Consider the following 26,830-nt stretch of genomic DNA (forward strand, 5'->3'; position numbering starts at 1 on the left):
TACTGCTCATTAGCCTAACTTATACATATATCTATTTGTAAAATTCTGTTTATAGTAATATCCATCTGTATATTATGCTCACATTCTGTTTATAGTAACAGCCATCTGTATATATATTCATAGTACATATCTATCTGTAAAATTATGTTTATAGTAACAGCCATCTGTATATTATATTCAGTACATATCTATCTGTAAACATTCTGTTTATAGTAATAGCCATCTGTATATTATTATATTCAGTACATATCTAGCTGTAAATTCTGTTCACAGTAATAGTTATCTGTATATTATATTCATAGGACAATCTATCTGTAAATTTTTGTTTATAATAGTATTCAACTCTATATTTATTCAGTACATATCCATGTTCTGCACTTATGAACCACTGTATATCCTGCACTTGCTGCTATTGCACTTCTGGTTAGACCTAAACTGCATTTCGTTGCCTTGTACCTGTACTTGTGTAATGACAATAAAGTTGAATCTAAATCTAATCTTCACTGCTACACATTTACCATACTTTCACATACATTCTACACAAATAAATGCAGAATATATGAGAAAAAATAGATTCTTATCATTTGACTAGCAGCATATACCTATATTGTTTTTAGATTTGTTATTACAAAATTTTCAAAGTACATTTTTACATCATACTCGCAGGATAGGATCATTTATTTTACTTGAATTTACTCAACAGGTGTGATGATCAGTGGGGTAGAATTTGTACCATAATAGTTAAAGGATGGGCTAAAATATGGATAGAGTTTCCCAGTGAAAGACTGATCAGTGAAAGAGTAGAGATGAGAGCTGGACTCCACATCATAAAAGGAGACCAGACCGTCCTCATAATCCACAAACACACCGACCCGCTGCGGCTTCACCCTCAGAGGCAGAGGAACTGGGGGATTGGAGATAGCTGCATATTTATTCCAATTGAACAGCCACACAGTCCAGTATCCATTACTGGGACTCAGTGTGATATCTCCCTTCCTGTTACTGGATTCTCTGGTCACTCCTAAAGCCCAGGCAGTCTTTCCCTTCACCTGCACCTCAAAATAAAATCTCCCTGAGGAGAATCCCTCCTTTCCCAGGACACTTACATAGTAATCATATCTCTCTGGTTTGTCTGGGAGTTTCTGTATAATGTCTCCATGTCTCACTTGTTTTCCATCATCAGACAGGATGAGTTCAGGATGAGCTGTATCAGGATCCAGAGTCACATCCACTGAAAAAAAATAAAATAAAAAATAAAAACCTGGAGAATGTTGATTAAGAATGTTGTTTTAATATTGAGTTGTTAATCATACTGTCGGTCAGTGATGAAGCTGTGAGTATCTGAATGTAATCTAGTGTAGTGCAGACAGCACACTGTACCTGCATACTGCTGTCTCCTCTTCAGTTCTGTAGAAACACACGACAATAAAACACCATCAGATCTTTGACATGTTTATGTGTTGAACTACAAGCTTTAAGGTATTATTATATATTTTACATTAAATATATTAAACTACATTAAGTTGTATTAAATATTTTATGTGTGCCCCTATCAAGCTCCCTCCACAGTTTGAGAACCACTGGATTAGACCTTAAGTAGGTTTAAGACACTCTTTAATATAAGTGTTATTCTGAGTGCAACAGGAACCAGACAAACTTAAATTTGTGATTTTTTTCTTTTTCATATTGCAGACAGAAATCCTCTACTCATGCAATAAATATACTTTTAGCCTTTTTTCTTCCTCATTGTATCTCTATACTTAATGTTTGTGCTGCATCATGCTTTTGTCTTGAATTTTGGGAAAAACAACCGTATGATTACAAACAACATTCCACGTATGTTTTAAGAACCAATAATGTGGTTCTTAAATAACAAATATTAAACTTTTACAGAATAGCATGAAAGTGTCATTCCTGTTCTGCAGTACCTTTCATTTTAAAATAATCTACGAGCTCTCGGAGTGTGGTGTTAATCTTGAGATCAGGTCTCTGCTGGAATGTTTCTTTACAATATGGACAGTTGCAGGTCTGGCTGTTGTCCCAGCACTTATTCAGACAGGTCTTGCAGAAGTTGTGTCCACATGGAGTGCTGACTGGATCAGTGAACACGTCCAGACATATAGAGCACTGAAGCTCCTCAGTCAGTGGACCACTGGAGGAAGACATCACTGGAGAGAGAAATGATGAAAATAAATAAAGTTTGGACACACTTGAAACAATAGTCGTAAAGACTTTGTGATCTATTTTCTACTGTTTATAAAGAATCCCATGATGCCCTAGACTAGAATCCCATAGAATCCCTAGACTGAGACAAATGATGGCGACTTTGAAGAACCAGATCATTACTGCAATATGAACCCAGACCAGCTGATCAGTCCCTAGTGTGAAGCTAATTATATGATCAATTACCAAATAAATAAACACATGAAGGAGCAATATTGATTTGAATTATTTAAAAATATTTTATTGTCTGCTACTGTCCATTCCTGAACTGTACATATTAAATATGAGAAGAGTGAAAGTCATTCGCACACTAATTCATTCTTGTTCTTGTATTTTTTTTTTTTTTTTTACTTATATGGACGTATATACTCAACACTCCGACTCGTGGTTTTTCTTGCTTTTGTTGATGTTGGTGAAGATTCTGCTATTGTTCTTCCCTCTTCGTTTTCAAGAAAATGTATTTTATTGTATGATGATCAATAGACTGATAAGAAACATCTAAGCCAATTTGCTTCAAATAAGTGTGTATTTAGTCACTGAGTTTTAAATGATATCTTACCTCGAGTCAGATTTAGTTGTACTTTATATTATTTTACATCAGAAAATTTCAAAGAGCACACGGTTCATTCACTCTTCACTGTTAATGACGTTCAAGTTATTTTAATATATTTTTTCTTTTTATCAGACTTAAAAACAAATTAGATAATCATGACCATTTATATTTTAATGTTAATCATGACCATTTATATTTTAATGACCATTTATATCTTAATATTTTAAAACCCAATATTTTTCAATATTTATATTAAATTGGTTAAATCTATAAGAATAAGAACTGATGAGGGAAACACAATCATTCCTATGAAACGAGAGACTCAAACTCACTGGTCTTTGACCTGCTGTTTAGAAATTACAATTGATATATTTTCCAACAAAAATATATCCAAACCTGTCAACACTCACATTCCCTTTCGAGGCGGTAACTTCGACATTACGTCGTGTGACGTATATGGGAACTCCTCCCCTTCTCCACTTTTGCTGAAATCTTACAGGCTAACGCCAGCTGGAGACAGCTGGCCAATTGACTCGAATATGCAAATACTGGCAGGACCGCGGGCAGTATAAATTGCATGGCCGCGACAATTACGTCAGAATCACGGCTGAACGCTAAATAGCCGAACAAGCGAGCACGGCGGCTAACGTAATGTCTCGTTCCCGCCTCTCAGGGAACCGAGGTTACGATAGTAACCGGAGACGTTCCCTTTCGAAGCGGTAACTTCGACATTACGTCGTGTGACGTATATGGGAACTGTATAAAATCCCGCCGTCAGAGCAGTGAGGTAACCCAAACAGAGTCAAGCTACACCACTCAAGACAGACAATTCCTACAGCCAATAGCTGCGCAGCTAGGAAAACTTGTATCTGATAGGCGGAAATAGGCCAATAGCATGCCTGCTTACACCTTGTCAAAATTTGCATATCTCAACGCAATGAAATAGGAAGGCTGCACTGAATGTTCAGGGCAGACACAACACAATAGAATGAGTTAACACAGTGTCGACGGCATTGCGGTGACAGCTGCATAAGTATAACACAGAGTTAGCAATAAGGTAACTACTGCAAGCTTAACACATGAGGAAACCTCAACTCCTCGAAAGCACTTGAGACGCTACAGAGGGTACATCCAACTTATAAAACCTGGCGAATGTGTTCTGAGAAGACCAGCCAGCAACAAGACATAAGTCCTGTATAGACATACCTCTAGACCAGGCCCACGAAGAGGCGATCGCCCTCGTCGAATGAGCTTTGATGTTAAGAGGACAATCTTTCCCCTGGCAACTATAAGCCAAAGTAATAGCATCCACAATCCAGTGAGCAAGCCTCTGTTTAGAAACCCCACGTCCCTTGTTCCCTTGTACATCCGTAAAGCCCTGACGGGGCAAACAACTCTGAGTGTCAGGTTCATGCGAGACTGATGGTTCGGCAGATAAGGCAGGCAGGAAAACAACCTGTGCTCTGAACGGTGTGTTGATGGACTTCGGGACCTAGTCTAGTCTCGGCCGAAGAGTGACGCTGCAGTCGTCCGGTCCGAAACAGATGCAGTCGTTACTCACCGAGAACGCCTGCAGGTCACCAACCCGCTTGAGAGCGAGAAGTAAAGCTGTCTTCAGGGAAAGCTCCTTAATCGCGACCGAGGCTAGCGGCTCGAACGGTGGAAGAGACAGGGCCCTCAAAGCCAGGGCTAAGTCCCACGGCGGTACTGAAGGCGGCCGTGAAGGGCATAATCTCCTAGCTCCTCTGAGAAAACTGATCACCAGTGTGTGCTTACCGATCGACAGCCCGTCAACCGGGGAATGAAAGGCAGCAATAGCGGCCACATAAAACTTCAGCGTGGACGGCAAACTCCCCTTATTCATTCTGTGCTTAAGGAAGCGCAGAACATCCGACACGGAACAGCTACCCGGGTCGACACCGACGTCCTGGCACCATTTCGAGAAAAATCCCCATTTCAAAGCGTAGAGATGCCTGGTAGAAGGCACGCGCGCCTCCAAGAGAGTGCTCAGCACTCGTGAATGCAGGGTGTCTCGCTCGATAAGAGTCCCCGCAGTGGCCAAATATGAAGGTTCCACAGCTCGGGGCTGGGGTGCCATTTCGTGCCGTTCGCTGGAGATAGCAAGTCTCTCCTGAGGGGGATTTCCCATGGGGGGGCCATCAATAACTCCCTCATGTCCGCGAACCAGGGCTGATTCGGCCAGTTCGGGGCCACGAGGATCACAGACACTTTCTCCTCCCTGATTTTGCATAATACCGTAGGCAGAATCTTCACTGGAGGGAACGCGTAAAGCCTGGTTTCCAGCCAGCGCGATGTCAGGGCATCCCCCGCCAGAGGGGAGTGAGATAGTGAGAAGAACTTCTAACAGTGCGTATTCTCGCTCGTTGCGAACAGATCGACTTCTGCCCTCCCAAACCGATCCCAAATCATTTGAACCAATCCAGGGTGAAGTGTCCACTCTCCTTGATGGATCCCATTCCTCGAAAGCATGTCCGCTCCACGGTTCAGGAGACCGGGGATGTGCGCCGCTCTTACGGAGAGAAAGTGTCGGTCTGCACACAGCAGAAGACTCGCTGCCTGTTTGAACAGAGCTCTGGAGTGCACGCCGCCCTGGCGATTTATGTACGAAACCACAGACGTGTTGTCGGTTCGAATCAGTACATATTGCTGCTCCAACTGTGACCGAAAAGCTTCGAGGGCCAAAGATACCACCTTCAACTCCAGACGGTTTATGTGCCACTTTTTCTGCGACTCTGACCACAGACCTGAGGCAGGCATGCCCAAGCACACTGCTCCCCAGCCTGAGGTTGACGCATCCGTCGAGACCACGTGCGTTGTGTCACGATACCCAGAGGGACTCTTGAGCTAAACATCTCCGGGTTGCTCCACGGTCTCAGAGTGCAGACACAACTGTGAGTAACCATAATGCGCTTGTGGCCGGAAGACCACGCCTTCGGAGGGACTCGAGTTTTCAGCCAAAACTGCAGCGGCCGCATATGCAGCAGACCCAGATGGCACACTGAAGAAGCTGCTGCCATCAGTCCCAGTAGCCTCTGATATTCCCTCAGTGACACAGACCTGGCCGGTCTGAAACGGCACAGTGACGATGATATTGACTTCATGCGCTCTTGGGAGAGACGGGCTCGCATCGTCACCGAGTTCAAACATACACCCAGATATGTTGGTCTGACTCGGTGTGAACACGCTTTTCTGCACGTTTACACGCAGTCCCAGCGTAACCAGGTGGCGAAGCAGCGTTTCCACATGACAGATAAGCACATCTCTTGAGTGGGCTAGAATCAGCCAGTCGTCCAGATAATTTAGGATACGTATTCCGCTCGATCTGAGGGGAGAAAGCGCCGCGTCTACACACTTCAAAAAGGTGAGGGGAGCCAGAGCCAATCCAAACGGGAGCACTGAGTACTGATAAGCCGTGCCTTCGAAAGCAAACCTCAGGAAGCCCCTGTGGCTATTTGGATATGAAAGTACGCGTCCTTTAAATCCACCGAAGCGAACCAATCCCCACGACGAACCTGTGCCAGGAACTGCTTCAGTGTTGTCATTCTGAACGCGCGCTTGTGAAGCGCTCGGTTGATGGGTCTCAGGTCCAGAATCGGACGGAGTCCCCCATCCTTCTTTGGCACTACAAATTAACAGCTGTAGAATCCGCTCTCCTGCTCGTTCGGAGGGACAAGCTCTATCCCTCCCTTCTCGAGCAAACTGTGAACTTCCTGTCTCGCCGTGGAAGCGGGGCGGTCTGCATCTAACCTGAAGAGAATAACCGTTCTGAATTATGCCCAGTACCCATGGCGAAATCCCCGGGATAGCCTTCCACGCATCCAGAAAGTGATACAGCGGGCGCGTTAGCTCTGTGGCCGCCGCTATTTCTAACGGCGCCGTGTTTAGGCTGGAGCCCCGCGGCTCGCGGAGGGCTGTGTGTAGTGTTGGCATTCTCGTGCCCACGAGATGCCATTATAGTTATGGGCTGTGGCTCCGTGCTGCTCTGGGGCAGGGCGGTTGACACAGAGTGAGGTGTAAGAGGAAGAAAAATCTCCCTTTGTGAAGGGATACATGTTTTTATTGCATTTCTCACAAGAACAGGAACCACATTCACAAACATATTGCAATCGTCGCTCTAAGTAACATGAGGGACCTGATGCAACAGAACAAGGCGATTTGGGGCGGGACCTCCAGCGCGCTCTCTCTTCCTCTTGCCCGCTCTGTCAGGTAGACGGCTTGGATGCCGAGGAAGATGCGCTGATCTTCTCACGGTGCGGGCTCCTTCTCTGTCCCTGCTTCTTCTTCCCCGGTCCCGGCCACTGCCTGTTCCGGCCGAGCGTCTGGTTCGGTGCGGGGCACTGCAGCGGGCTGTCTAGCGGGACCTCGAGGTTGGTGAGAGCCAAGGTAGAACGGGATCTAAGCTGTGTTGGCGGCCCGTGCCGCAGCATCAAATGGCTCATTGCCTTGGCGCACTTCTGCGTCTCCGAATAACGCTCCGTGACTGACTCCACGGAGTCACCAAAGAGGCCGGAGGGAGTAATCAGAGTGTTCAGGAGCATCTTCCGGTCCGCGTCCGTTAGGTCAGCTAATGTGAGCCATAGGTGCCTATTAAGGACGACCAGGAATCCCATTGAGAGGCCAATGGCCTGCACGGAGCGCTTGGTGGCCATCAGCACGAGGTCCGTTGCCGAGCGGAGATCCCGGATAACGTCAGCGTCCACAGAGGCGACACCATCTAGGGACTGGAGCAGCTTTGCCTGGAATAACTGGAGTATAGCCATGGCATGGAGAGCTGAGGCTGCCTCCCCTGACGCTCCGTAGGCCTTATCTGCCTGAGGGGCCGTAAATCTGCATGGCTTGGATGGCAAGCTGTGGTCCGAAGCTCACGTCCGTGAAGCTGACAGCGTCGAATTCCTTGTCCGTGGCCAGCGTGGGCCCTTCCACGTGGGCCCAATCTCCGCTGTTGCTCGAGCCATTTCCCTCCTGGCTCGGAGGGCGTGCACTGGCAGATCAGCGGAGTGGGCGCACGTGGGATCCTCCATCAATGCCGCCTCGGCGTGGGCGAGGCCCAAGCAAGCGACACAAAACCGATGGGTGTCGTGCGGTTCAAAAGGGCCCGAACAGATCCGACAAGTAGAAGCCATCGGTTGCTGAGAAGAAAGGTAAGGATCTTCTAATTGCACCTTCTACGATGACTAGAATTCCGTAATTGAGTTGTAGCACGATGATTTAAGCGTGAAGAAAGAGATTCTGACGTAATTGTCGCGCCCATGCAATTTATACTGCCCGCGGTCCTGCCAGTATTTGCATATTCGCGTCAATTGGCCAGCTGTCTCCAGCTGGCGTTAGCCTATAAGATTTCAGCAAAAGTGGAGAAGGGGAGGAGTTCCCATATATGTCACACGACGTAATGTCGAAGTTACCGCCTCGAAAGGGAACACTTGTCCCACTGCCTAGAACGCAACTGAATGCTTTTTCAAGCGTCTCCATACTTGAAAAACTGCGGGAAACTACTTTTAAACAGGAAATGATGGAATATTTATGTACATATTAGGCTTGTTTGAGATGAGCAAAATCTGTGCAGAACCGATCACCGGTGATCAGCGCGAGATGCATGCCGGTTAGAAATGTGTCCGAGTGCGGTCCGCCTTGCTCTGATGTCATGCTGACATATGTCAAAAATCTCTCACGAGCTCAAGGCGGACGTGTCGGATTCTGCAGTCGAGCGCAGTTGCTCTCCACCAACTGCGCTGATCAAAAGCACGATGGGAAACGACTTGCTGACGACACAGCTTAATGCTCATTGGTTTAAACAACCATGATGTATTGTTCTCTTTTAAAATATTTGATTTTAAAACTCTAATATCATGTTTTATGTGTATACGTTATGTGTGAATATTCCCAAACTATCTGAGAGCGCGATCTCTATGGGTTATGCAATGTAATTTATATATATATATATATATATATATATATATATATATATATATATATATATATATATATATATACAGTGAGGAAAATAAGTATTTGAACAGCCTGCTATTTTGCAAGTTCTCCCACTTAGAAATCATGGAGGGGTCTGAAATTGTCATCGTAGGTGCATGTCCACTGTGAGAGACATAATCTAAAAAAAAAAATCCAGAAATCACAATGTATGATTTTTTAACTATTTATTTGTATGATACAGCTGCAAATAAGTATTTCATCAAATAAGTAAATTCAGCTTTGCATCACAAAAATAAATTACATTTTAAAATATATTAAAAAAGAGAACCATTATTTTAAATTGTAATAATATTTCATAATATTACTGGTTTTTTTTTGTTTTTTTTTTGTTTTTTTTAACTGCAGGCTTGATGAGCATAAGAGACTTCTTTCAAAAACATTAAAAATAGTAATGTTTCCAAACTTTTGACTGGTACTGCACATATGTATTAAAGAAAACATGATTGATAAACATGTATTTGGAATGGAATTAAATAACAAGTAGTAGTAGGGTAGGAAGGGGGGGTTCACCTGCACCCGAAAGGTATATTTTTTTAACCTAGTTTTTTGTAATCCTTAAGGTGTCTAGTAAAGGAATTTTGATGTTCCCCACGCAAATTATTGTCCCATATGTGATTTTTTGTATCATCTTTTGTGTCCGTGCTTGATTTTCGGCTGTGAAAAATGAAAACTTTAAATCTACATAGAATCTGAACAATACATCCTACAGACACAATCCACCCCATTTTCTATTCGTCTTTGCATGAGGAATTGATAGATATGAGGATTGTCATGATTAGATGATGTATGGTGCATTAAAACTCAAATAAACGCAAAAAAATGTAAAAAACTCCTCCCCTATGGACCCTATTGATATATGTTTTCTAACTTTTGTATTTTTATAGTCTTTATGATGTCTAATAAGCAAATGTTGATGATCCCTACTTGAAAAATTGTCACATGTTGGTCCAAATGAACATCTCCCATAATAAGGAGTTACTATTCAAACCGTTATATTGGTATTATATTTATTGAAACAAAACAGAAAACCACTCATATAGTCAAATGTGTGTATATATAGGGTATAACAAATCCCCATTAGAATAAACTGAAATAGAAAAAAGTGATTCTAATCAAAGGTCAAAAGGTCAAGGGCAATGATGTCCATTCATCATACAGCAGGTCTTCATAATCGACCTCTTGCTCCTCGTCTTCTTCACCATCTCCATCCATCTCCTCGACTGTTTCCTCCAGCAAATTAGTGAGTAAAGTGGGGAGGATAGGTCCACAAGGCCACACTGGTTCCAGGGTACCCTCTTCAGTCTTTTCCCAGCCTTGGCCAGGATCATGGGGCTTGGGACACCAGAATATCGGTGTGACTGCTCTCTTGTAGTTGGCCAGACGGTGGTCGACACAGTTGATGTGTGGGACCAGGTTGTCTCTCCTGGGCGGGAGCCGGGACTGTTTGGTTCCGGTTTGTCCAAAAAGTAAAGAGAGTTGCATGCATAAATCTCTCGTCCAGCATCCTTTTTTATACACAACAATTGGCGACGAGGATGGCTGAATTTTCTCTTCCTCCTGCACCTCCTTTCCTCGCACTTCCCGGTGAGCCTACAATACCGTGGAATCACTGGCATCAGTCTTTTGAAACATACCTACAAGCTACGGGACTAGCTGACGTGAGTGCAGTTCGGAAAACAGCATTGCTGAGGCACTGTTTAGGAGTCGAGGGACAACGGGTACTGGAGACGTTAACTGGCAACGGGACAAATACAGACTATGCAGGGACAGTGAAACTTTTAAAAGACCAGTTTGCTGCCCCACAGAGTGCTTTATTGAGACGGTTTATGTTTAGACAACGACACCAACTACCAGGGGAGTCCATCCATCAGTACGTCTCCAACCTAAAAGGTTTAGCCAGCCATTGTAAATTCAGCGCATTGACAGATGAGATGATACACGATCAACTGATTGAGCACACTACACAGGCTAAAATCAGGGAGACGTTGCTACTCGAATCAGACGACTTAACACTAGCTAAGGCTGTTGCCATTGCATTCCAAATTGAAAGTGCAGCGGAATGTGCATCTACACAGACAGAATCATCATTAAGCCAAGCAGTATGCATAAGAGCACAGTCACATGACCAGCAACAGCAGCAGCCATCTAGCTCTGGTTTGGATGTACCAGACACAGCCCCAGACCCAGTCATGCATCTCACAAGACAACAAGGGCCAGCGTCAAAGGCAGTTTTCCTGCGGTAACTGTGGATCAAACACGCATGCCACCAGAGCCCGGCACTGTCCAGCTAATGACCACACATGCCGTAACTGTGGCAGGAAAAATCACTTTGCAAAAATGTGATGCTCTGCCCCCTCCAGGTCGGATGCACACACTCCCCGTGGTTCACCCACCATAATTCGCCATGTAACATCGGGGGCCCATGCAATTCAAGTCATGTACAGTGAATATAAACACAGTGTGTATTCCCCTGCTGCTAGACACAGGTGCAAGTGTCTCCCTTCTGAATGCCAGTACATACCATAAGTTCTTTCATTCCTGTCCACTGTCCACGCCCACTGCTGTCCTACATGGGTATGGTAACTCAAAAATGGACTTGTTGAGGTCCATCACAGTGACTGTTAGCTATGGCACTAGGGTCTTGCCCTCCTTTGTCTTCAATGTGGCCTGACGAGGGGTGAATTTAATGGGGCTGGATCTGTTCATGGCATTGGGATTTTCACTCATTGACACAGGGGGGGGCTGCCATTATGACTGTCGCTGCCGGACCACATCAGAAGTGGTCATCACTGTTTGAAGGGCTGGGCTGTCTGTCTGCTTTTGCCCATCAACCCCTCATTGACTCCTCGGTGACGCCAGTCGTCCAGCCACTGCGCCGTATTCCACTGGCCCTGAAGGGATGGAGTGTCTGTTGAGCTGCAGCGGCTGCTGGATGCCAGTATCATTGAGCCGGTTGATGCTTCACCATGGATTTCAAATTTGGTTGTGGTAAGAAAGAAAACAGGGGCTCTGCGAGTCTGTGTGGACCTCCGCGCAGTAAATAAAGTAGTCATCCCAGACAGATACCCATTGCCCACGTCGGAGGAGCTCACGGCACAATTTCACGGCTCCACTGTCTTTTCGAAACTGGATCTCAGAGAGGGCTATCTCCAGGTGCCCCTCAACCCTGAAAGCAGAAACCTGACGGCCTTCGTTACACACCTCTGTGTTTTCCGCTACATGAGGATGCCGTTTGGCCTTAGCTCCACCCCCTCCTGCTTTCAAAAGGTCATGACCTCAGTACTGGCAGGTATACCAGGTGTTGTTATTTACCTTGATGATGTGGTGGTACATGGTGCTACTACGGCTATCCATGACAGTCGCCTGCAGAGTGTTTAGGCCATTGAATATGTAGGCTTCCGACTTTCCACTGAGGGCATCTCTCCCCTTCAATCTAATGTGGAGGCCATCCTCTCCGTTCCTGAACCGACCTTGGCTGCCCAGCTCGCTTCATTCCTGGGCATGACAGGCTACTACATGAAGTTCATGCCTCACTATTCAGCCATAACAGCCCCACTGCGCCAGCTGCTTCGGAGAGATGAGCCGTGGGTCTGGTCGTTAGAATGCACCAAGGCAGTGCAAACTCTTAAAGCTCAACTTACCTCACCTCCAGTGTTGGCACATTTTGACATATCCAGTCACACCCTGGTCACCTGTGACACCTCGGCCATGGCGATAGGGGCTGTACTGTCACAAGTACAGAATGGCGTGGAGAGGCCTGTTGCATTCGCCTCCCGAGCTCTGAACCAAACCGAACAAAGATACTTAGTTGGGGAGCGGGAGGCACTCGCTTGTATGTGGACTTGTGAGAGATGGCACCTCTACCTTTATGGCCGCCAGTTTACGCTGAGAACAGACAACCAGGCCTTACTGGTTACTCTACCAGGCCTTACTCTACTGGCACCGGGCACAGGCCGCTGAAACTGCAATACAACTATACTCTACAGTTTACCCCGGGCCGGGATAATGTCGTTGCAGACCTTCTCTCTCGGTCAGTTCCTGCCCAGGCCCTGCCTACCAGCGTCAACCACATCGAAAGTGAGATTATTCTCACGCTACACACTCTGCTCGAGTCCACGATCACTCTACAGGAACTGAAGGCAGCCTCAAAACAGGATCCAGTTATCTCCCAGCTCTGCATCTACAGTCGTCAGGGATGGCCACGGGAATTACTAGAGGAGCTGTTAGCATTTTCTCTGGTCAAGCAGGAGCTCTCTTGTTGGAATGAGACATGTGTGGCGCGTGGGTTTTGCACCGTGATTCCAGGGGCCCTTCACGCCCGTGTGCTGGACATGGCACATGAGGGCCACCTGGGAATAGTGAAACTTAAACAGAGATGCCGCGACCTGGTGTGGTGGCCAGGCATAGACAAAGACATTGAGGCCCTTGTTAAAGAATGCCCAGCATGTCTTGAAAGTGGAAAGACTGGTCGTCGACCCCCGCCACCTCTGCAACCCCTGGCCTGGCCCTCAAAACCATGGGAGCATCTGCAATTAGACATATGTGGCGAGATCCACGGTGCCCCCCACTATCAGCGGTTCTTGGTCGTAGTGTATGGTTTACACTCCAAATGGCTGACCACTACCGGCTCCGTCACCTCCCAGGGGTACGTTTCCCGTACAACTATATAGCTCGCTGCTTAACTACCATAGTACGATGCATCATTGGAGAAATCAACTAGCTAGTCACGACTGTTTCCCGAAACCATATGTCGCAAAGTATCATTCAACCACGTTGGTTTATGACGTCTCGCACGTGGTGGACTAATAACTTATTTTAATTAATCTGTTTGAGATCAAATTAATGCTAGATTTTGTCATATAAGTTACAGACATGGCATCTGAAGACCATTTCTAATTTTTCTCAGTTATTTTGCTTTATTACCAGACTCAATATTTGGCTCGTTCTTACATAGTAGAGCACGTCCGCACATGCGCAGTCTTCAAAAACGGTGCTTTAAATCTCTTGACAAACTAAAAGACGTAAATTACATTTGTATGTATTCTAATTAAATAACACGGGTTGTACTGAATGACAGCTTGCTTATTTTGCTAAAGATAAGGATTTATTCAGTCTACATCTCATGTAAACTAGAAACTATGCTTCTAACCACAGCTCGAGAGCTGTCGTTCCAACCACACAAGTTTGCGATGCTGTTTGCGAACGTTCGTTGGAATGATGGTTTCGGGAAACACCAAATCGTTGAACTATGCTGATAACGACGGAACTTGCGACCATAGTTGGCTAACGATGCTTTCGGGAAACGCACCCCAGGTCATTGTGGACTTTCTGGAGTCTCTCTTCTCCCGCTGGGGCCTTCCACAAACCATTACCACCGACAATGGTCCACAGTTTGTATCTGTGGAGTTTACTTCATACCTGGAGAACAGGGGGATTCGACACATCCGTACAGCCCTGTATCACCCACAGGCAAACGGCAGGGGGGAACGCTTCCATCAATCCCTAAAAAATGACATCAGAGCACATCAGGCCCAGGGCTGTTCCTTTAAACAAGCCATACGTCTAACACTGCTACACTACCGTGCTACCCAGCATTCAACCACAGAGGTTTCCCCAGCCTCGCTCATGCTGGGTAGGGAGTTACACCTACCACTGGACAGGCTCCACCCCACCGCAGTCCAGAACACACTCACACCAGTCAAAGCCTCAGTCACCCGCTGTCAGAAGTGGATGAAACAGTGGTTTGACAAGAAAAAGAAGGTCAGGATACCAGATATCGCTGTGGCAGACTGGGTGAGAGCTCGCCAACCGCACAGGGAAAACAAGATGGCATCATTTTGGTCCACTTCACAGCAAGTGGTCCGCCGACTGGGACCAGCCACATACCTCCTAGATGATGGCACCCACTGGCACGCCAGCTGCCTTCAGAAGGTGCCAGCACCTCCTGCAATGTTAACTCAGAACAGCGGGGACATAATGCAACCCAGAGCGGAGCAGGAGGACTCCATACCACAAGCAGCCGCACAGCCTGAAGATACTCCCTCGTTGTCACACCCAGTGCCCCCATCATCATTGTCGCTGCCCCTTTCCCCAGCCTCCCTACCACTGTTCGCCTCACCTTCAGCTGTGTTCTCCACAGCCAGTGCGCGCCAGGGCACGGCCCGATTACCTGAAGGACTTTGTGTCTACTTTTCATAGTTGAACCCCCCAGAGAGGGGAAAATGTTATGTCCGCTCAGGACGAATTAATCTGTGTTCGTTTGGTAACACCTCGCTGCATGTTTAGGTTGCAGCTGTTTTGGTCTGAAATGTTTGGTTCCGGTTTGTCCGAAAAGTAAAGTGAGTTGCATGCATAAATCTCTCGTCCAGCGTCCTTTTACAACAGTCTCATCCTCTCCAATAATATTTGTCAGCATGATGCTGCGCACGTTGTTCACAGATTTTTCGTGGGCCTGGCCATACATTACACATGTAAATGCCTCAATGTCCTCCACCACATCTGGCTCCACAGACCACTGATCACCAAGTTTTGTATTGCAAAGTCACAATGTATCAATACCTATGTTAAGCATTAATTGCCATTACATGCTACAGGATATCTGACTAAAATACTCACTTGAAGGCTGCATGGTACTTTGGATTACTCTGCAGCTTTTTCAGAGGCCCAACCTTCCCTTTGCCTCTAAAGGTACTTGTAACGTCTTCTCCTGTGAAGACATATAGGCAGAGTATTGTTGTGCAGTAGTCTGCCCCCTTACATTCTGCCAGTTCGCTGACATTTAGGATCCGCCTGTGCTTTCCGGTCCCAATGTCGACGTACTAATTATTTATGTCCTCAGAAAACTTGGTGATCAGTGCTCTGTGGAGCCAGATGTGGTGGAGGACATCGAGGTATTTACATGTGTAATGTATGGCCAGGCCCGCGAAAAATCTGTGAACAATGTGTGCAGCATCATGCTGAAAAAAATGATTGGAGAGGATGAGACGCTTACCACCAGATTCAAGGTGGATTTGTCCCGGCTCCCGCCCAGGAGAGACAACCTGGTCCCACACATCAACCGTGTCGACCACCGTCTGGCCAACTACAAGAGAGCAGTCACACCGATATTCTGGTGTCCCAAGCCCCATGATCCTGGCCAAGGCTGGGAAAAGACTGAAGAGGGTACCCTGGAACCAGTGTGGCCTTGTGGACCTATCCTCCCCACTTTACTCACTAATTTGCTGGAGGAAACAGTCGAGGAGATGGATGGAGATGGTGAAGAAGACGAGGAGCAAGAGGTCGATTATGAAGACCTGCTGTATGATGAATGGACATCATTGCCCTTGACCTTTTGACCTTTGATTAGAATCACTTTTTTCTATTTCAGTTTATGGGGATTTGTTATACCCTATATATACACACATTTGACTATATGAGTGGTTTTCTGTTTTGTTTCAATAAATATAATACCAATATAACGGTTTGAATAGTAACTCCTTATTATGGGAGATGTTCATTTGGACCAACATGTGACAATTTTTCAAGTAGGGATCATCAACATTTGCTTATTAGACATCATAAAGACTATAAAAATACAAAAGTTAGAAAACATATATCAATAGGGTCCATAGGGGAGGAGTTCCAGTGATCCAATGTCACGGATTTTTTACATTTTTTTGCGTTTATTTGAGTTTTAATGCACCATACATCATCTAATCATGACAATCCTCATATCTATCAATTCCTCATGCAAAGACGAATAGAAAATGGGGTGGATTGTGTCTGTAGGATGTATTGTTCAGATTCTATGTAGATTTAAAGTTTTCATTTTTCACAGCCGAAAATCAAGCACGGACACAAAAGATGATACAAAAAATCACATATGGGACAATAATTTGCGTGGGGAACATCAAAATTCCTTTACTAGACACCTTAAGGATTACAAAAAACTAGGTTAAAAAAATATACCTTTCGGGTGCAGGTGGACCTTCCTACCAGACTATAGCCTATACTTTGGATGTCTTGTTCATTATATTTATTTTCATATAAAAGCAACAGAACTTAAATTACATCCAGATTATTAGCGTGCACGAGCGTGAATCCCGCGATATTCATCTTTGATCTCACAGGTGTCAGATCCACTGCGAGAAGAGAGAACTGTCCGTCTTGCCTGCGCTTTTTTCACTCCTCCCCTCACTGCAACCGCCTACTCTCGCATACATTTCAGGCGAGGCAAGGCGCATCTCAAACAAGCCTATTTACAGCGGGTCTATTCGTTTTTTCTGACCTTTTTACTGAAGGTAAAAGTCGCTGTAATCTTTACAGACATCCGTATAATGATTAATGAAATGGCACATTCGGACGGGACTAAAATCACTGAGAAGCTCTGGTAAAAAAAAAAAAAAAAAAAAAAGACTTTACCCCACCTCTCCATGTTAAACTAGTCCCGTCCGAATAGGCTTTTTACCTGTGAGTATCAGATGTGTCTCTTTAAACGGATCAAAAAATATTCTGTTGTTTGAAGAGGTTGTTCATGCGTCCATTTTGCAGTTGTTAGTTAGTTTCACTTTTTCTTTAAATCCGTCTCTGAACTACAGTGATGTACTTAGGTAAAGTTGGTTTTATATTCGCATATTCGCACATTCGCGGACTTCCGCGTTCAATAACTCGTGAACTAAACGTTGTTGCTACACAAAACACCTATCACATATAACTACAGATTAAACACCAGAAGCTACAACATAATTTTCCTCAAAACGATCTTTCCTTCGCACTGGACAAAATACATTGATCTCTATGCGCAGGCTGCTAAGAAGGGACCATCTGCAAAGTGCAAACCCGAAGGAAAGCTCGTTTTAAGAAGAAGATTTAAATATTAAAACAATGTTATTTGTGTAGTAACAATATTCAGCTCACGAGATATTGAACGCGGAACTCCGCGAATATGCGAATATAAAATCAACTTTACCCAAGTTGCCAACTTGGGTAGAAATAGTTTCAGGTTTGATATTTGCTGCATATTTTTACTTTTGTGTAGGCTACTGTACATACAGTACGCAAATATGTTTTATGTAAAAGTTACAGTAATTCACCAAAGGGATTTTTTTTCATGTTCCAAAGGTTGTAGTATGGTCCTACTGACCAGACTGACTTACTACATGTGAAATTTTGACAATACCTCCCTTACTGTACGTTCAGTATACAAATATTAATTAAAAAATATTACAGCAATTCACCTAAAGTATTTTTTCCTGTTCCAAAGGCTGTAGTGCTTTCCTAGTGATCAGACTGACTTACTACAGGTGGAATTTTGACAATACCTCCTTTACTGTACGTACAATAAACAAATATGTTTAAAAAAAAATTACAGTAATTCCCCTAAAGTATTTTTTCCTGTTCCAAAGGTTGTAGTGCTTTCCTAGTGATCAGACTGACTTACTACAGGTGTAATTTAGACAATACCTCCTTTACTGTACGTACAATAAACAAATACGTTTAAGAAAAAATTACAGTAATTCCCCTAAAGTATTTTTTCCTGTTCCAAAGGCTGTAGTGCTTTCCTAGTGATCAGACTGACTTACTACAGGTGAAATTTTGACAATATCTCCCTTACTGTAAGTATAGTACAAACATATTATTATTAAAAAGTTACTGTAATTTCTCCTTTTTTCATGTTCCAAAGGTTATAGTATGTTCCCAGTGATCACTCTACTCAATTAACTTGGATAAATGTATTAGGTAAAAGTATGTATTAAGGCCCTTTCACACCGGATGCGTAACGAAAAAGCGAATAGTTCGTGTGCGAATAGTTCGCGTCAAAACCCATCACATGAGCCGCGTAAACACGGTCTCTATCTCTGTCTTTGACGATTAGCTTTCTATCCCAAATGTAGTTTAGCCTGCTAGCCTACACAGCACAGGACTATACAACAACTAAAACTATCACACAACATACTCACAGTCGTGATAACCGAGTTGGTTGGCAATGCTATGCCACACAATCATTGTCCTTGTAGTATGCGATTGGCTGAAGCCTTTTCTGTCGCCGCAAAAGAAAAAAAAAATCGACATCGAAACGAAAAAAATAAAATTCGTTTTTTCGCCGCAGCACATTCGCGTTCGGTGTGAAAGCACTCATTACACAAACAGCTGATCAAAAAATAAAACCATAGCGCGAATTATTCGTGCGTCAAAATCGCATCCAGTGTGAAAGGGCCTTTAGAACTGCTGTTCCTTGTACAACACAATTCTTTCATTGATTAAAAAAAGCAGATATTTTAGGTTAATAATATTTTCAATGTTATAAATAAGCAACACCCTTATTGTAATTATTCAAGTTAAGTTTTTGTTATGAAGTCCTGAAGAAGTGGATTCTGGAACACACTGCTGCTTCAATGTACATCTAATGAGTGATTATAATCAAGGTATTAATCAATAGTTTTCCTTCTATATATCAAATGAGTTGAATGAATTCTCTAGGCTCATGAGATTTTACTTTGTTATAGAAATTATCAGTGTGATTATCGAAAATGTTATTTCATGTATCCTTTAAATGTCTGTATTTGATATCTGAGGTGTAACGTATGGGTCTGGCCCATGCCAGGAATGCAGTAACAGTGCTTGCTCATTTAGCCTGGCTTCCAGAGATGAAATATGGATTTCTTTAACAGGTGTCACTACATCCATCTGCTTTTCTAGGCTACCCTGATAGCAATGGTCTCAGGAGTCATTGAAACCTATAGTTGAGAGACCATTTCTTAGTTAAAGTCTTTACTTTACAGTTAGATTTAAAGTATCCTCTCCTTGAGATAAATAACATGTTATATTAATGTTTTGAGAAGACTCTCCTCCTCACCAAATCCAATCTTGAAGAAACTGTGTCTGTGTGTGTTAGTATTTTGGTTACATGTTAAGGAACAAGTGGAAATATAGCTGCAAGCAGCGATACGGGGCCAAGCTGAAGCAGCAGCAAGAGCAGTAATAGTAAAAACAGCAGAAATTGAAGAAAAAAGAGCTGGTTTAGAAGTATAGGTGAAAATGAACTCAAAATGAACAGAAGTTCAGATGAGAATGAACATATAATGAACAAGACATACATTAATCCAAGAGGAAGAAAGATTAGTACAACGTTGAATAATAAAGGAATCGACATGACACAATTTTTTTTAAATCATCCCACACGGGGCTCAAACCCATTATCTCTGGGTCAGATACCTGTCACTCATATCATTGCGCCACTGGGAAGTTGCGTTTTTAGCAAGATGAAGAAGGTCCAGTAGTTCAAGTGAGAAGCAATTCAAAATGAATAATTTTTGTATAAATTTGCTGCATGTTGTATTTATCGAGTTCGCTCACATATAGACACCATGTCTGGAACAGAAGCAACTTTTACACCACAATACCTCTTGCGGTCTGGGAATGTGCCACACAGGATTCAAACCCACAACCAGAATGGTTCAGGGCTCGTGGCACGTGGTTTAGCAGCTTGCGCCACTCAGTTGACGCTGTCTTACCAAGCTGCCGAGGAGAGGCTTAAGTGTAAGAATGAGCACACAAAGGCATGTTAACCAGATTAGTTAAGTTAGCAAGTAAAGTTAGCTTAATGCTAATGTAGTTTATGGTTAGCCTTATAGCTGAAGAGCCACATTAGAAAGAATGGCATCAGGTTAGCATGCTAACCAATTAGCATGCTAAGCTAACTACCATAAGGCAACAAATATGGGTCAAATTTGGATAAAAGTAGCGAAAAGCAGGAACGATAGCAAAAATAAAAAATCTGTTCAGTCACTTCTGTGTGGCTTGGTCCAAAGATCATCTGAGCCAATTTTTGTAAAAATTGAACAAAATTTGAATGAGGAGTAGCACAAAAAAATTGAACACTGTACTTTTCAAAATGGCCACTACTGTAATGGGCAGAGTCTTAATGTAAGATATTGATTGTGATCACCATAATGAGTGGAATCAGGTGTACTAAGTGTCATTTTACATCTATTTACATTCACATCTAGATCAAAGGGTTCAAAAGCTATAATCCTTTTAATGTTGAATTTTTGAACTGGTGGTGGCGCTATAGAGTTGGTCCTAGACTGGAGACTCAAAAATTGGTCCAATTACTATTCATTACAATCACTACAAGTGTGGAAGGTCACGACGTGCCTAAATTCAGGGTCCGAATGTCAGCCGCATAATTGATGGAGATATGCTTCAGTCTATCTATGTGTAGAAAATGTGTGATTATTTATTAGCCAATCAGAACCTACTTTTGATCACTGGTTCTGATTCTTGACTTCTGCCTGATAATAAACTGCAAACATTCTTCAGTAAAATTTCCTTTAATTTATTATAATTCTGACTCTTGTCTTAAATTGAGTGCACTTCTAACTCCTGGTCTTAATAAATCATATCTGGTCCATGGGTCTTTAACTGTAAGTCCCAAAATACAGATATACAATGGTAATCCATATTGCAACAAGGACAATAAAGCAGAAGTTTCAACAGATATTCTTTAATGATGTTCCACTGTTTAAGGTACACAGTGAGCACAACCATTGGGCATCTTTTTCAGGTAGCTTGTCTGGTGATAGTCCAATGCAGCATACATTGGGTACCATCTTTGGCACTGTTCACGTTGGTAAACATGACAAGGATTAACAATGTAACAAACCACTAACAGTTATAGTTATGTGTGTTAACCAATTACATAATGCAATGAATAAATATTAAATAACATGTTCAATTGCTTAAATATTTTTGTTTACCCAAAGTAGTCCTGACTGGAAACATTTGAAAAAAATGTATTCAAACACACACATTTGTTTTACTTAAACTTTTACATCACTTCACTAAAAGAAAATATAGTAAAGTAAAAAGTACTTGACAAAACAATCAATTAAAGGGTTTATGATAATATAAGAACAACTTAAACCAAGAGAGGATCAACAACAGCAAAATTTTGAAGAGGTGATATTGAAATATTACTCTAACCACAAGGAATTAATTACAACTTTTATGTATAATCTCAGTGGAACAATTAGAAAGATAATAGAAATAAAACAGTGCACTGTACAGTATCTTGAATGCCTCCATGATCTTGCTGTTCATTATCTGTCAGATTTGCTGCACCAATGCGTACTGGTTCAGTCACTACTGTTAATAATAATGTAGCCCCTATTAATGTACTACAACCTTAAACAAACAAAACCCCTTTTAGTGAATTACAGTTATTATATATATTATTATGTAAAACAGTATTATTAGGTATTGTCAAAATTTCACCTGGAGTAAGTCAGTGTGGTCACTAGGAAAGCACTACAATCTTTGGAATATATATATAAAAAACACTATAGGTGAATTACAGTCTATTACATAAACATATGTAATAAACACATGTAATAATGTTTATTACATAAAAATATTTGATAATTGTACAGTAAAGGAGGTATTGTCAAAATTTCACCTGTAGTAAGTCAGACAGGTCACTAGGAAAGTACTACACCCTTTGGAACGCGGAAAAATAGTTACGGTCAATTACAGTAAATTTTTCATAAACCTATTTGATAATAGTATATACAGTAAGGGAGTTATTGTCAAAATTTCACCTGTAGTAAGTCAGTCAGGTCACTAGGAAAGTACTACACCCTTTGGAACACGAAAAAATACTTAGGGTGAATTACAGTATTTTTTTAAAAAACATATTTGTCAACTGTACGTACAGTAAGGGACTTTTTGTCCAAATTTCACCTGTAGTAAGTCAGTCTGGTCTGTAGGAAAACACTACAGCCTTTGGAACACGAAAAAATACTTAGGGTGAATTACAGTAATTTTTAAAAAAATGTATTTGTCAACTGTACGTACAGTAAGGGAGTTTTTGTCAATTTCACCTGTAATAAGTCAGTCCTTTCACTAGGAAAGTACTACAACCTTTGGGATATAAAAAAAAAACACTATAGGTGATTTACAGTTTATTTCATAAACATATGTAATAAACATATGTAATAATATGCTCATTACATAAACATATTTGATAATTGTACAGTAAGGGAGATATTGTCAAAATTTCACCTGTAGTAAGTCAGTCTGGTCACTAGGAAAGCACTACAACCTTTGGAACATGAAAAAATACTTGGGGTGAATTACAGTAATTAAAAAAAAAAAAACATGTCAACTGTACGTACAGTAAGGGAGTTTTTGTCAATTTCACCTGTAGTAAGTCAGTCTGGTCACTAGGAAAACACTACAGCCTTTGGAACACGAAAAAATACTTAGGGTGAATTACAGTAATTTTTTAAAAAACATATTTGTCAACTGTACGTACAGTAAGGGAGTTTTTGTCAAAATTTCACCTGTAGTAAGTCAGTCTGGTCCTTAGGAAAGCACTACAGCCTTTGGAACACGAAAAAATACTTAGGGTGAATTACAGTAATTTTTTTAAAAACGTATTTGTCAACTGTACGTACAGTAAGGGAGTTTTTGTCAAAATTTCACCTGTAGTAAGTCAGTCTGGTCCGTAGGAAAGCACTACAACCTTTGGAACATGCAAAAATGATTTAGGTGAATTACAGTAATTTTTTCATAAACTTATTTGATAATTGTACGTACAGTAAGGGAGGTATTGTCAACATTTCACGTGTAGTAAGTCAGTCTGGTCACTAGGAAAACACTACAGCCTTTGGAACACGAAAAAATGATTTAGGTGAATTACAGTATTTTTTTAAAAAACATATTTGTCAACTGTACGTACAGTAAGGGAGTTTTTGTCAAAATTTCACCTGTAGTAAGTCAGTCTGGTCACTAGGAAAACACTACAGCCTTTGGAACACGAAAAAATGATTTAGGTGAATTACAGTAATTTTTTTAAAAACATATTTGTCAACTGTACGTACAGTAAGGGAGTTTTTGTCAAAATTTCACCTGTAGTAAGTCAGTCTGGTCCGTAGGAAAGCACTACAACCTTTGGAACATGCAAAAATGATTTAGGTGAATTACAGTAATTTTTTCATAAACTTATTTGATAATTGTACGTACAGTAAGGGAGGTATTGTCAACATTTCACGTGTAGTAAGTCAGTCTGGTCACTAGGAAAGCACTACAGCCTTTGGAACATGAAAAAATTATTTAGGTGAATTACAGTAATTTAAAAAATATATATTTGTCAACTGTACATACAGTAAGGGAGTTTTTGTCCAAATTTCACCTGTATTAAGTCAGTCTGGTCACTAGTAAAGCACTACAGCCTTTGGAACACAAAAAAATACTTAGGGTGAATTACAGTAATTTTTTAAAAAACGTATTTGTCAACTGTACGTACAGTAAGGGAGTTTTTGTCAATTTCACCTGTAATAAGTCAGTCTGGTCCGTAGGAAAGCACTACAACCTTTGGAACATGCAAAAATGATTTAGATGAATTACAGTAATTTTTTCATAAACTTATTTGATAATTGTACGTACAGTAAGGGAGGTATTGTCAACATTTCACGTGTAGTAAGTCAGTCTGGTCACTAGGAAAACACTACAGCCTTTGGAACACGAAAAAATGATTTAGGTGAATTACAGTATTTTTTTTAAAAACATATTTGTCAACTGTACGTACAGTAAGGGAGTTTTTGTCAAAATTTCACCTGTAGTAAGTCAGTCTGGTCACTAGGAAAACACTACAGCCTTTGGAACACGAAAAAATGATTTAGGTGAATTACAGTAATTTTTTTAAAAACATATTTGTCAACTGTACGTACAGTAAGGGAGTTTTTGTCAAAATTTCACCTGTAGTAAGTCAGTCTGGTCCGTAGGAAAGCACTACAACCTTTGGAACATGCAAAAATGATTTAGATGAATTACAGTAATTTTTTCATAAACTTATTTGATAATTGTACGTACAGTAAGGGAGGTATTGTCAACATTTCACGTGTAGTAAGTCAGTCTGGTCACTAGGAAAACACTACAGCCTTTGGAACACGAAAAAATGATTTAGGTGAATTACAGTAATTTTTAAAAAAACGTATTTGTCAACTGTACGTACAGTAAGGGAGTTTTTGTCCAAATTTCACCTGTAGTAAGTCAGTCTGGTCACTAGGAAAGCACTACAGCCTTGGAACACGAAAAAATACTTAGGGTGAATTACAGTAATTTTTTTAAAAACATATTTGTCAACTGTATGTACAGTAAGGGACTTTTTGTCAAAATCTCACCTGTAGTAAGTCAGACTGGTCACTAGGAACATGCTACAACCTTCGGATAGTAAAAAATCCTTTTGGTGAATTAATGTAATTTTATTCTAAAAATATGTATGTACATTATGTATAGTGAGGCAGGTTTCCTAAATACAATCATTATAATTCACTTTTTATTGTTGCTAAAGTACAATCAATAGCATTAGAAGACATAATGTGAGAGATATTTGCTGGTACATCTGTACTTTGCAAAAATGTAGTTGTCTGTTTGCACACAATGAAAAATAATAGAACTTTTTAGACGGTCCCTATCTTGTTTCCCACACTACATTGGACATTCAGTGGACATTCGCAACTTTGTATGCCATTAAAACAATATTTGCCCATTGTGATCGATTGTGGAGAGTGTTGTAGTTCACCATCTTTGTCCTAAAGATCATGTAGCTGCTTTTATTTTGCAAAAATGTGCTTTATTGCGCTTGTTATTGAGACAGTTTTTAAGCAAAAAAGTGTGAATGTGCGAATATAAAACCAACTTTACCTAAGTCAGTGACGTCAGAGCACCTCCTATATTTAGCTACACATTAACATTTGTCCCTGTAGTCACACATTTACATTTGTGGGCATTAAGTGTTTTGGGACTGATTTTTCTCTCAGATTAATCTCAGCATTTGTATATAACCAATGCAAGTGGTCCAAAGAAGAAATATTTGTAGCTACACATTTCTCAGGCGAGGCAAGGCGCATCTCAAACAAGCCTAATATTAGTGCTCGCTACTCAAATCGCAACTCGTTAAATGGATTATTTTGAAAAAGTATTGAAGTTTCAATGTTAAGCATTAATGCAACAGTTCACATTTTCAAAACAATGTATAGTTTGTGTAATATAAATCGTCTGAGCTGTTTTACCTGATTGATTATTAGTGTAACGTTTGATCAGGCACCAGTCCATCAGAGGGAGCCACCACCTGAATATTGAACTCTGTTACTTCCTGTTCCTGCCACATCATTTTCTGTCTTGTCATTTCCTGTCACCCTGTATTTAAGCCATGTGCTATCACTGCCTTATTGTGAAGCATTGCCAGTTCTCTGCCTTACTAAGCATTCTCCAATTCTCTGTTGATGATTACAGTTATGACCATTGGTTTGCCTTTTGATTGCTGTTTGTTGGATTTGTCTGACATTGGATTGTTTTACCTGTGCTTCGACCAAGGCCTGTGACCTGACTACGAGTTGTGACTATTGTTTGGATTTTATGCTCAGATCTTTTAATAAAGACCCGCTTATACATCTTCCTCACAATTAGCCTACAGGCATTCAGATAAATAGGTGGACACAGCAGAGGCAGAGCAAACAATATGCGAATAACCCATTGGCTGGAAGCTTACGCTGCTATTTTGAACCTAATCGGAACAAGAGGCAGTTGAAGAATGACGTATATAATTAAAATATTTATCTGACTCCAATATAATTAATCTGACTCCATTAAAGTTGTTGTTATTCTTTAACCTCTTATTCTTTAAAGGTAAATGTTACGACCGTCTAGGGGTCTGTGTCGTAACTAAAAAAAAAGAGTGAAATGAGTCTCACTACCAGAGAGATTAGGAAAAACGTATTTACTTTTATTTACGGGCAAAAGGAAACAAATTCCAACTTCAGAGGATGACAAGGCCAAAATAATAAACAAAAACCCCCTTCGTGTTAGATAAACTAAATTCCTAAACCAAAAGAAAAGAAAATGAAATACACAATCCTTCCCTAACTCCCTAAATAAAAAACAGAGTGCAAAATATATACATAAAAAGAAATGGCGTCAAACCTCCTACAGCCCTTAATACGTTGACAGCAGTGGCGGAACTAGAGTTTTATACATGGGGTGGCCACTGCTACTTTCGGGGGT

General features: G+C 41.7%; 1 protein-coding gene across 1 annotated transcript; it reads right to left on the reverse strand.

Annotated features, from left to right (window-relative positions):
- Window positions 1–610: 610 nt before the first annotated feature.
- Window positions 611–17,578, reverse strand: LOC311299508 (E3 ubiquitin-protein ligase TRIM39-like). The gene is made up of 4 exons (XM_084423105.1): window positions 17,232–17,578; window positions 1,929–2,168; window positions 1,381–1,407; window positions 611–1,231 (listed from the first exon to the last, which is right to left on the reverse strand). Exons 2-4 carry the CDS (start codon window positions 2,164–2,166, stop codon window positions 693–695), a joined length of 804 nt encoding a protein of 267 aa, XP_084279231.1. The 5' UTR covers window positions 2,167–2,168; window positions 17,232–17,578; the 3' UTR covers window positions 611–692.
- Window positions 17,579–26,830: the final 9,252 nt, after the last annotated feature.

Source organism: Rutilus rutilus, assembly GCF_951802725.1.
Source record: "Rutilus rutilus genome assembly, chromosome: 11".
Taxonomy (NCBI): Eukaryota; Metazoa; Chordata; class Actinopteri; order Cypriniformes; family Leuciscidae; genus Rutilus; species Rutilus rutilus.